This window comes from Amphiura filiformis, chromosome 13 (assembly GCF_039555335.1).
Source record: "Amphiura filiformis chromosome 13, Afil_fr2py, whole genome shotgun sequence".
NCBI classification, from domain to species: domain Eukaryota; kingdom Metazoa; phylum Echinodermata; class Ophiuroidea; order Amphilepidida; family Amphiuridae; genus Amphiura; species Amphiura filiformis.
Genome location: NC_092640.1, coordinates 8,868,737 through 8,881,556, shown reverse-complemented (window position 1 = coordinate 8,881,556; position 12,820 = coordinate 8,868,737). Strand labels below are relative to the sequence as shown.

General features: G+C 37.2%; 1 protein-coding gene across 1 annotated transcript in view; it reads right to left on the bottom strand.

The window, feature by feature from the left end:
* Nucleotides 1-1,435: 1,435 nt before the first annotated feature.
* The window catches only part of LOC140167960 (uncharacterized), a 35,982-nt gene continuing 24,597 nt past the window's right edge, over nucleotides 1,436-12,820 (bottom strand). Inside the window, exons 4-5 of the mRNA XM_072191246.1 lie at nucleotides 5,704-5,967; nucleotides 1,436-3,663 (exon numbers count right to left, since the gene is read on the bottom strand). Of these exons, the coding sequence (XP_072047347.1) occupies nucleotides 3,656-3,663; nucleotides 5,704-5,967 (272 nt within the window). The 3' untranslated portion in view covers nucleotides 1,436-3,655. The remainder of the gene's footprint in view (nucleotides 3,664-5,703; nucleotides 5,968-12,820) is intronic.

Sequence of the window (12,820 nt, the reverse complement as noted above, 5' to 3'; positions counted from 1 at the left end):
TAACACATTGCCCCTTGCTTCAATGACTCAATGATATCTGTCAAAATAAAATGCAGGTCCACATACTCATTGCTCTGTAAAGAGTACGGACCTGCACTTTGAATGGCATGATCGGGTACACCTGTAAGCCTACGGTTTGTCAATATTATTACAATTACAAACATCATGCTTTGTTCATATCATATAACATGACAAACAAACGGTGATGAGGGGTAGAAGAGAAAAACACGATACCGTCGAGAACTTGACTAAAAAAGCTCAAGGTTTTGTTGTTTTGTCAATTTTTACTCCTGTTTTAAATACTTAATATATGATTATCAATTTTGTCTTCCTGTGTGACAGGCTTTGGCTTTGCGCTGGTCTACAGTACATCAATATCAATGATTCGTGAATACTTTGACGAACATTTCACGGCAGCCAATAGTGTCGCATTCACTGGAAGCGCAATCGGTCAAATCTTTGTCCCTTTACTTACCGATGCCCTTGTCGATGCGTACGGATGGCGCGGAGCAATGTTGCTTCTTTCTGGCATAATAAGCCATTTAATAGCGGCGGGTGCTGTTTTAAGGCCTAGACTAAATAAAAATCTTGTTATGCAGGACAAGAAAGTGACAAAAGGTGATCATGTTTATGAAAACCAAGCCTATGAAGGAGATACTGTACGGGTATCTGCTAAGGAATCAAACTCACAAGATGACTATTCACTAGATCACTATTCAATGCAACAGAACACACATGTCATTACAGAGAATATCAATGATAGTGAATGTATGTTTGGATCATCAAAGCCTGCTTGTAATAACTCTTCTGCGGTAGCATCAAACAGCAAATCAGATACACCAACATCCAGTCGTAAATCTGACTCTAAAGGAACAGCTATATTGATGATCAAATCATTCATACGTAATATCGCTTTTGATGTTATTCATACATACAAAAATCAACTTTTCCGGTATACAGTAAGCCAAAAAATTAAGGTACCAGTTATGTTCACTGCTGTATACCCTAACCAAAGACAGATATGTCAGAATTGGAACCAGCAGCCAATAGCGGCATCTGTTAGCTCGAATTTAAGACCTCATTTGTTGTAATTGGTCTAGAAATAAAAACACGACGCTCTAAATACCCAAGGAAGATGCAATCTAAAAGTTGCAGTTTGCTCAGTTGCATGCCCTATTGATGTGTACACAAAGCCATGACCAAGCTTTCGCAAACAAGAGAACAAGCGCCGCGCTTCTATTGATTATCATGTTAAAACTAGCGCTGTGCTTCCATTGATTAGAACACAAATGTGCAACTTTTGATTTCGTTTCTTCATTAGGTTTTAGATCACCGTTTCTTTAATTCTCTACCAATTTCAACAAATAAGGTCGTAAATCAGAGCTAAAGGGTACAGGTATTGGATGCTTATTTTATATTGTCTTTATTTAGGATATACAGAGGTGAACACAACTGGTACCTTAATTTTTTGGCTTACTGTAGATCATTCTGGGGCACCCTGTAGTAATCACGAGAAAATCCTGTCAAACGATTCTCAGGCACCAGGTTAATGAAGTGAGGCATTTGATATTTTATGTATGGTGTCTTTATTCTACTAAGTATATTCCACAGTTTTACTTATGTATAATAATGGATAACATAGTTCAGGGCGCTATGGGTTTGGGATTTTCTTTTGCTACACTAGTGGAACCAATGCTTTTTGGCATCCTTAAACCTAAATGAATACAAATTTGATTGGTTCCATTTTTCCTATGCCCCCTGTGGTTCCACGAGGGGCGTAGGTCACAGTGGGGCTAAAACTTCAAAATAGTCCTATCATGTTGAGGTGTATCTCAAATTGTTCCTTTTATCTCATCACAGTCTATTATTGTCAATTGTCATATTTTTCTACGGTGCTTAGTTCAGAAGTTATATAAGGGTGAATAGGTCAAATGTCAAAACTTTTATACACATAGGCCAAAATTTAAAAATGGTTCGATTTCATCGAACTGGTATAAAATTACTCCCCTTAACCTAAGAAATCTCAAACATACGTAATTTATATATAATTTTGGTGCACTTTGCATTGTCATATCCCATTTCAGAGTTAATGCAGCCAAAGTCCAATAGAAATATGTACATGCATAACCTTTTTTCGTTTGTCGAGTGGAGTAATTTGAGACAAAACTCGATTGAATCGGTGCATTTTGAAAATTTGGCCTCTGTGCATGAGATATTTGACATTTGACCTAATTTACTCTATAACTCCTGGTGCAAAATACAACTGACTTTTTTGTTCCTAACATTGAGAGGAATAATTTGAGGTATATTACAACATGATAGAACAATTTTACATTGTGGCCTCCATTTTGACCATCGACCCGTCGTGGCAATCATAGGGGGTATAGAAAAAATGGAACCAATTCTAGTTTTATCATTTGAGGTGTAAGGATGCCAAAATCATTGGTTCAACTAATGTAGCAAGACAAAATGCTACCCCAAATATCTCCACAGAGCGCCCTGTACTAAAAAACTTTGTGACGATTGAAAGAATTATTTTAATAAAATTATGTTACATGATCCTTGTTACATGATACCTTAAAATTATAATTTACACTTTAAAAAAAATTTTTATAGGTAGTTAAAACGTGGTAATAAACGTAGAATGATGATATATTTTGTACTTAACGTTTGTTGTTTTTACGAGATTATTATACGCGAAGCTACGTAATAATCGGATTAACTACCATAGCAATAGATATAAACAATTTTTGAATATACCGTGCTGCACTAATACGTTAACGCGGTACCTCTGCATTGAACCATATCATGCTAATACAGTATTGTTTTCAATCTATGATTGCAGACATACACAGGTGATGAGTGTAACCTGCTTGTAGTGCAGCGCGATATGTTCAAAATTGTTTTCACCTATCGCTATGGTAATTAATCCGATTAATTACGTAACTTCGCCAGCGTTTACTGAAATGATATAGACAATCCTATGTATAATTATTATCACGCCCTATGCAACCACTATACTGTTCAATAGCCTTATTATGATGTGGCGGGAGTTTTAAAAACACGAGCTCTGAACAAAATATGATGCGTGCGCATACTACCAGACAAAAACAATGGGAATTGTAATAATGCGTGCGCATACTGCCAGGCATTGACGTCAGAAGTCAACTCATCTATATTGTCAGAATTAACAGGCTACACTATCATATTCTATGCTATGTGCTCTATTTTTGCCTTCTTTTAGGATATAATGGTCACCCTGCTACGATAATTGCCTATCTTTTTTTCTTTGGGAACAAGTACAAAATATGGTTCAAGCACGCATATTTAAACATATTTTTTCACCAATCTTTTGGACAAGAACAAAATGATGACTTAGGGTGACTACGATTATCGTAGCAGGCTGACAAATGTGTAATATATTGCTGTGAAGGCTGTAAAATGATGAAGAGCTATTCGTCTCTATTTAAATACACAACATATTGTTAACAAATGTAATGTTTTCCATGATTGGCTGTGAGGATCTCAGGTTTGAAAATCTGTCGAACCACTGACCATGGTTAACACAAGATGATTTTGAAGCGTTTTACCTGTTGTAACATGATGACCAGTGACTCGGAGTTTCTGGAACTATCATTTTTATTCGTTCATCCGACTATTGGACTATAATGAAACAAATAAGACAATATATAATGTCAAGTGTGGTGAATAATGGAATAAAATCTTGATATCAAATTACCCCCACACTTAGTATTTGCATTTGAAGACCCGACCGCAAGAAGACCGCAAGTCCATCTTTGGCATTTTGAGATATGATCGTTTAAACTTTTTAAAATAAGATAATTTGGAAACCAAAAAAGCCATAATATTGATACTTCTCAGGTACATGGGTATAGGCAAGAATAATAATTTGTATATCAATCAAGTAAATATCTGTAATATTGGTCGATATTGATCGATTTATCATTTTTGGACTTACGGTCTTCTTACGCTCGGATTGAAGCAAAAGCTTAATATACCTGAATGCAGATGTTAAAAATATTTAACCATATTGGTAATCTATGTGCAAAGACGAGCAATTTGACACGTTGTTTGTTGAATTTAAAGTTTGTTTTAAAATTTGACCTCAGTTGACCTTTATCCGGAAGTGACCCTCTAACTCATTAATCGAACTCAAAATGTATGATAAATTATATAATTTCGTAATCGTTGTGATTATCGCGCATCGCGCTTTGCTGTGATGCGAGAAGAACATAAAGTTCGTTGCCCTGGCCACTTTAATGCTAATTAATGGTCTTTCACGTGACGCGTTTTAACAAATCACAGTGCGCGATTTTGAATAATGGGTCGTGGGGTAATAGAATACTATTTTAAGAGCAAATATCACTTTTTTGCCCAAATATTTATAGGTATTACTTGTTGATAGGGACACTATTTCATACTAAATGTCAAACCTGTATATGCAGTGGAACCCGTAACATCTTGGCTAACAGAAAAACTTAACTTGGTTTCTTTACTATATGGTTCGGGATCAAACGCTATGCTCAAAAAACAAGTTGGGTCACTTTTGTCATTTTCGGGCATACCCAGCCTGCATTACGTAAAATCGACCTTCATGATTAGCAATAATATTGCAATTTTACTTTTCAGAAAAAATAAATAAAAAGGGGCTTGGCGTAAATGTGATTTGCAGTGGAATCAGTAATATTTTGGTTAACAAAAACTGTACTTTTTGTCTTTTCTAGTTCAGATTCAAACGACATGCCCGATTTCACGTAATCGCTCGAGTTATGCCACTTTTTGCCAATTTCGCACATCAAGTTTGTATCGCGTAAATTCTTTTGCCCCGACCTCAACTTCCTAACCCCCTTGAAGTCTAATGGTGCGTCCCTTATAGTCAAAGATCTCAGAGCAAAAGCAAATTGGTTTTTCATGTTTTTCTTTCACTTAATTGACATTAGTAAATAAATATGATGTTTATTTCAAAATCATAATTAAAATACCACTTCAAATGCTCGATTGTTTAAAATTACCGATCTTAAGGGCACAGACCAGATTATTCATGAGTCAACTAAATTCAGTCAATTTTGCTACACAAAGACAAGAAAGTGACCCAAGCTGTTTTGGGACTTCTTTACACAATTGACAATATCTGCGCTTGTAGACCACCTAGTTTATTGAAACAAAATTACTTAGTAATTATCTCGACGGCCAAGTTCAATACAATACAATCAATAAGTGTCATGTTTGAATAATACTATTTTGTAGAATGTTTTGTTACTACCTGTATATGTTTTACTGCTTCGGACACATTATTTGAGTGTAACGGATACTGCATTACCCTTTATGAATATAATATTAACGAGACTTTGTCTTGAAGTAACGGTTCAAAATGTGTTTATAAAGCTTATTGTTATTATATGGTTTAAATTTAATCATAAGATAATTAATTCTTATCGTTTCACCCATGATAATCCTTGTAACAAGCAAAATGCTGGTAACAAGCAAAATACCTCAGTTTTGTTCAATTCAACGTAATACATTTCTTCAATATCAATCAAGAAACGAACGAACGTGTTTTGATTCTTTGTTTTTTGTTTATTGATAAAGTTTGGCAGTTTTACAGTAGTTTAAAGGGCATTGAGGAATCTGTGATTCACAATGTGCTGTATAAAATGCTGATTAATATTTATTTTAACGTACTGCAATCAGTTATAGCGTCGGATCCCTTCTGTACTGTTCTGGGTTTATTGTCTGGGCAGCGTTCACAAGACTTTTCACCGGCAGTCGTTTGAAAGGTACCCTTTGTGCAGAGTACACAATCAGTCTGCGCCTCGCCAGGTTGATAGCTGCCAGCTGGACAAGGTTTACAGTTAGTCTTACTTTTTTCAGGTTGGTAGTATCCAGGTGTACAAGCTTTACAAGGCGCGTGTCCTGTGGGCGAATAGTAACCTGCTCGACAGTAGGCTATCAAATGCGAAAAAACAAAAAAAAGTTAAAGGTGGTTAACATGGTTAATGGTATGTATATAGTATTGGATCAAAACATGCTGAAAATCAGGGGCTATGTTAATATGCTTCTGGGGCTTCCTGGCAAGTTTGCATGTGATGAAAATTCCGTTGTAAGAAAATTCCGTTGTAAGTAAGTTCAGAAATCCTATGCAGAGAGGGTAATATTTACCCCTTCACATTGGTCTACTTTTGATATTGCATGGTGACAATAAAAGGTCCAAAAGTGAGAAACATTGACAAAAGGTTTAGGCCTACCTTTTGGTGATAAGGCATTCAAAATTGTTAAAAATGGTACTTGGGGGGGGATTTAGGTCTCGTTTTTACAAAATAATAATGCGAACGCGCGCTTTTCATTCAACCAAAAGGTCCACTTTTGACTCTAAACAATAATTATTTACAGGTGGTAATCACTTTCACCCATTTTTGATCAGTCGAGAGGAGAGTCAAAGGCCTTGGGACGAATAAAAAAAACCTTGATAATCATATGCGCTCTGGCACAATATCGGGACAAAATTGATGATAGCCGACATAAGGGCAATGTTTCAGAAAGCCTATAGGGGAGGGGCTTCTTTGAAGTGGACATTTTTTAACCCTTTCATGACCAAAATTCCGTACGACCAAATCTGTGTGAAATAGGCATAAAATGGTAGTAGCCTAAAGTCCACATTTAACCTAATTTTGGCACATTTAAGGGCACAGTAATGGAAGAGAACATGGCCCTTTTCCGACTTCATTATTTCCAGAGTATAAGTTTTTGGAAAAATCACAAAAGTACACTTGTTTTCCTAATTTTGTTTTTTGGATATTGGATAACTTAATTCAATAGGAAAAATCAGGTAGGACAATATTTTGTTAGTAAATTAGAAACGTTTAATCAAGGAAGGTTTTCTATTTTTTTTTGGAAATTCGTCTCGTTTTTCCGAAATATTGTTAAAAAAACATGTGAAAAAGCAATTTTTGTCACTCTATTCTGCAAAATAAAAATTGAACATAATGGTGTATATTTTTGTTTAAAACAAATGCTTTGAAAAACTGAGAAATCTTCTCTGGACTTTGATGTGCTCTAAAATCATTAGCTTGCATATTTTTCGAGTTAACTTGTCACAAAAATCGTGCAATATTGTCAAAATTGAACTCTGAGAAATCGACGTTTTAGTTAAAAATGTCTTATATTTTAAAACGGTAAGACTTTCATGCTTGCGAGAGCTGTATCTGGTACATGATCTTAGTTTACACCCTTTTGCACCAGTGAATCAAAAATGCCTGCTTTTAGTGCGCAAACATTATTATTACATTTCTCTAGCACTCTACAAATAACACAGCGCTTTTGCTCCAAAACAAAATACATATTGGAAATTAAAAAAAAAACAACGACAATAAATTACACATTAGGAAAAAGGTATGTCTTCAGAATCCGCTTAAAAGCAGCCACAAATTCCGTTTCTCTAACATAAACAGGGAGCTTGTTCCCGAGCTGGGCCCGAAAACGGTGAAACAGCAATCCCCGGCTCTTTTATTGGAGCGAACTGTAAAGAGCTTTGTTTTGTCAGATGATGAGCGAAGCCTGCGACTGCTTCTGGATGAATCAGGATTATTATAAAGTGTGACAAGATCTTGTATATAAGCCGAAGCAGTACCTGATATGCAGTCTTCAATGATAGTCATTTATCTATTGTTCGTTTTCGACTATGAGTCTCTTATGATACATTTTCCGTGGAGCAGTTTCTGACAATATATTGGGATTATTGGGGCAAAGATTATCTATTGAATCCTTTCATGACTGTCTTATTCTTTAGCTGGGGTTCGGAGGCAAATAAGTGATTCCTAACACTTGCAACCTACGTAGCAATAATCAGCTTTTATTCACAGGGCGCCGCCATCTTAGAACAGGTTGCCAGTTGCCAAATGTAATCGCCTAAATCAAATATCACCACATCTTTCGATTTTGAGAAGATCTTGTTGCTGCAACTAATATTGATCAAGTTGTATTTGCAGCAATATGAACATAAGAGTCCTGTCCATTCATTAATTTTTGTTGTTCTACGAGAGTCTTTTTCTCTTAGCTAATCAAGTTTCAGTGCCTTTTAACTTTCAAACAAAGAAATCAGATTTCTGGAGTACTGGATGGATTATCCAAAACTCGGTGCTGGGTTACAAGGTGTTATTTTCATTTGAAACAAGATGAAATTATTAACAGTTCCTCTTCTTTCTTACATGGAATGCTAAACCGAGAACACATGTTGTATACATGAGGACATAGTGCACTTACGTCCACGGCGAATTCACCGTGACCTTTCCAGCCATAAACCCGCTTATTGAAGATTAAACCGATATATGCAGTACTAAACCATTATAATAGTAATCTATTGTCCAATGCAAATTTATTACCACCTGATAATATTGATCCAATGAGCGACCGAATTGTCCGCTACGGACGACTAATCCAATCGATAATAACTCTATTCGTCGGCTGTATTCCATAGTGGCGTATAGTGATTTTTGGTCATTTTTTGAAAATTGGCACATATGTTTTTAATGATGTTCTCTTTTCATTTTTACTGCGTCAGAGCATGTCACGTGACTCACGTCACGGTTCGACGGTCTCTGACCAGTAACTAGCATCATTCACCAGTCCATCTTTACCGAGTGAACAAGAAACAGTGTTACGTTTCGAAAGCTCTCAGGTGAGCTCATTTTCCGCTTTGAGTAATAGTTTAATTTCACTTCATCATGTACGTTATTTATCTATTGCCATTCTATTTCCAGTAATGTTTAAGTTCTAACGAATGTTTGATGACGAAAAATCGATAATATGTTACATACAATATCTAGCAGAAATATATTATCGATTTTACGTCATCAAACATTCGTTAGAACTTAAACATTACTGGAAATAGAATGGCAATAGATTAAATAACGTACATATTGTACATACAATATTGTACGTACAATAAAAAGTCTGTATACTGCTTAACTAGTTCAACCCGTATAGCTACAACATAGCGCTACCAGTAGGGTTCAATTGCCTATTGTGAGTGCCCCTGTGTTGTGTGCATACATGTAGTTAACAATAACTGCATGATGGCTCGTCCTTCAACATGTTTGAGGGGAGTATGCCGATTTAATTTGGTTACGTAAGGTATCCTTTCAAAGCAAACACTATTGACCACAAGAGCCTCGTCCAATGGCACAGTCCAATAACCTCAATTACATAATCATAGTGCAAAATTTGACCTCAAGTTGCAGAGTAGGAGTTTTTGTACCCAAATCTTCAAAGGTCGTTCAATGAATGTACACATGTATTGGGGTATAAGAACTTCCCCTGATAGATGAGAATGTCGTGGATCTTAATGAAATGAACTGGGAATTGTTTCATTGTAAAAGTTCTAATGTTGTCCTCGAGAGAGACAGTTATATATGCTTCGCTATGCATCTGTGTGTTAAAACAGGCTACCATTGCAAAGTATTATGAAGCGAGAAAACGCGCGTCTGGTTGTACATAACACGCGGGCAAGACGGGCAAAACAATAATGTAACATTAATGTTTCACATTCCTTCCCCCCTCCATATCAATGTTTAAGCAAACACTTGACTAAACGTCATTTAATTTGAAGGTTACTACTTGTTTATAAAGAATGCAAAGGAAGTGCTCAAACCTAAACATTTTCCTAACACCCCATCCCTCCCCCTCCCCCTTCCCCACCAATCAATGTTGGGTTCTATTAGGCTACTGTGACCAAACAAATTAGGATTCAAAATTGCAGAGTCCGAACACGGAGGCTATTCATAAGACCCAAATCAACACTGCCTCATTTCAAATATTGAGTTTTAGTTTTGGTTTTGGTTTTGGTCACGTGGTTTTCTATTGTCCTGCCTAACCACTTGAATCACAAGATATCGAACTCATTGTTTCTACCTTTTGTTTAAAACTAAACATTTGTGACAGGTAGTTTCGGTTTTGGTTTCAGTTTCTTATAAGTGGTGTGACGAATAAAATTACAGGATTTTCGAGTTACCTGATCTAAGTATACAAAAGAAATTTCGCAGTGCAATATTCACGAGCAGAGAAGTCGAACAAAGCAGTCTACATTTGAAAGCATTGATTTAGTTTGAAAGCATTGACTTGAGACTACGAAATAGCCTAAGCTGATTTCACTGTGAAAATATATAGACCATCGAAATATTTGCATTCGACATTACAAAAGGGCCACTATTGTAATTGTATAGGTGCTATAAACAAAATCGATTCATGTCCTTAATCCCATGTACCAGAATCGCTGGAAGGCCATTATATGACCTCTAATAACCTAATGACTTTTACTGAAGCAATTTTACTGCAAAAAGTAGAAGATAGAGGGGAGAAGAGATTGTGTGATGTGGGTGTGGGTGTGTGTGTGTGTGTGTGTGTGTGTGGGGGGGGAGTTGGAGGGCAAGGGGGATATGGGCCGGGAGAGAGAGAAACATATGAGAGAGAGCATTGGAAGTGAAAGAGAAGGGGAGGAGAGCTCGAGATGAAGATATCGAATGTAGGGGAGGAGGAGGGGAAAGGGGTAATTTAGGGAAGATGTGATTATATAGGGAGGGGAGCCCCCTCTTAAAGCGGTATGGGTTGTGCTTCCCGGGGATAATAAACTAATTCATAATCAAATCATCTCCATGCATCGTTTATGTTTCATACAAACAAACAAATCCCCCACCCCACCCCATCCTTCAATATACGCGCATGTATATGATTTCTAGGCCTAGAACTCGTGAGTGTAATATGCCACCTACCGTCGACAGAGAGCATCAACTGTCGTCCGCGGGATAGATTTCCGATATCAATCATGATAATAATTATGTTAGCACAATAGGCTATTGTATACTTCTGGTTATATACCCTATACTGTGTCCTCCCAGCATAATAGTGTTATGATTGCAGACCAGATCAGCTCTACTTTTTAATCCCTTGATTTTTGGTTTCTGAACAAAAGAGAAACCAAAACTATATATTTGAAATGAGGGATTGTTACGGGGGAGGAGGGGGTCGAATATGGTGCGTGGTCCTCAAGTACTGTCCCAAGATTAGTTTCCGTACTTTGCGTTTTGTTTACAATTTCCTTTCCGATGGTAATGACATTTTAAAATAGAAAAAAATTGACAGTGATTCGAACAAGGGATCTCTAGATTATTAGCCCAGCGTCTCAGTGTGTATTGAATTTCATAGTCATAGGTTCCCATCTTTTAAAACGTACACTGTTGACGTTTATGTGCTTTGTGGAGCAGTTTTCTGTATGATTTCAAGAGATTTGTGGTCACTCCGGATCCATACCTAGACCTGTCTCCGAGGCGTCAACTTGCAAAGTTACGTCTTTCCTACTGTCAAAGTGGCGTAGAACTGGATGGGCTGTCACGACTTCCGTGATCTGGTCTACAGCGTTGGTGTGGTGATCTGTCCACTCCCATAGTACATTCTTCACAGTGAGTTTTCTTAATGGCTCACTGAGATCACTCAAGTGTGGCAGGAACTTATTGAGTTTACAAATCCCAGTAAACGCTGTATTCCTTTGACATATGTTGGTAGAGGCATCTCTCCAACTGCTCGGATCTTCTGAGGATTAGGTTTCAATCCATCTTTGGATATTATATGGCCAATGAATGGTACTTCTTCCATTCCAAGCTTGGCCTTGTCTTTGTTGATTCTCATTGTGATTTTGTACTGCTTCTTCTTTTGTGTCTCCAACTCCAAATATCAGAATATCATCTGCTGTGGACTCGACTCCTTTCAGCCTTGCAAGTGCTTGCTGTTGGTGTCTCGTGTACTCTTCTGGTGCGCTTCTCAGCCCAAATGGCATGCGCAGCCAGCGATATCTGCCATAAGGAGTATTGAAACATGTTAACCTTGAACTAACTTCATCTAGTTCAACATGCCAAAACCCATTTTTTTGTGTCAAGTACGCTGAATACTTTTGCTTGATGGAGTTCAGGAAGAATTTCTTCTATTGTAGTCATATGATAATGGCTTCTCTTTGTGACCCGATTCAAGTCTTTCGGGTCTATGTAGATGCGCAATTTTCCTGATGGTTTCCTGACTGCTGCCATGCTTGAAACCCAATCTGTAGGCTCAGTTTCTTGAATGATTATCTTGCGCTGTACCATGTTCTCAAGATCTGTCTTGAGTTGTTCTTTCACTGCAACTGGTACCCGCCGTGCTGCATGGACTACTGGTGTGTTTGTTTTATCAATCGCTGTATGATACTTGCCAGGTAATTTTCCAGGACCATTAAATACATCTGGATATCCTGCTTCCAGTGGTTGTATTGTCAGAGGCCGTATTTGTGCTGCTGCAGTCTGCACTTGAGCAATGTTGTCATCTATATAATTTCTATCATCCATGGCTTTTGTGTCCCAAAATCGGTACATATTTGTCAGAGCTCACAATTTCAAACACTGCGAGATATTTTCTCTGGTTCTTCGGGTTTATCCCCTTCAGCTTTGCTTTGCCAATCGGGCGTACAAGATTTCCATCATACATCCTCAGGATGGTTTCTGACTTCTCAATTTGTATTTAATGTTTTTCAAATGACTCTTGCTGAGAACATTGCAGGAAGCTCCAGTGTCTATTTCAAACTGGATTTCTTTCTGCTTCTCTATCAACATCGTTGCTATGATGCTTTTTTCCAACTTATTTACTTCCACAACTGTTATCTTGTTAACTTCACATCATAACTTGTGGTGGACTCATTTGTGTCTTCACCTTGGTCGATCCTGTTAACTGTTATTTGTGATAAATACACATTACTTAAATGGTGCTTCTACTTGCATTTGGT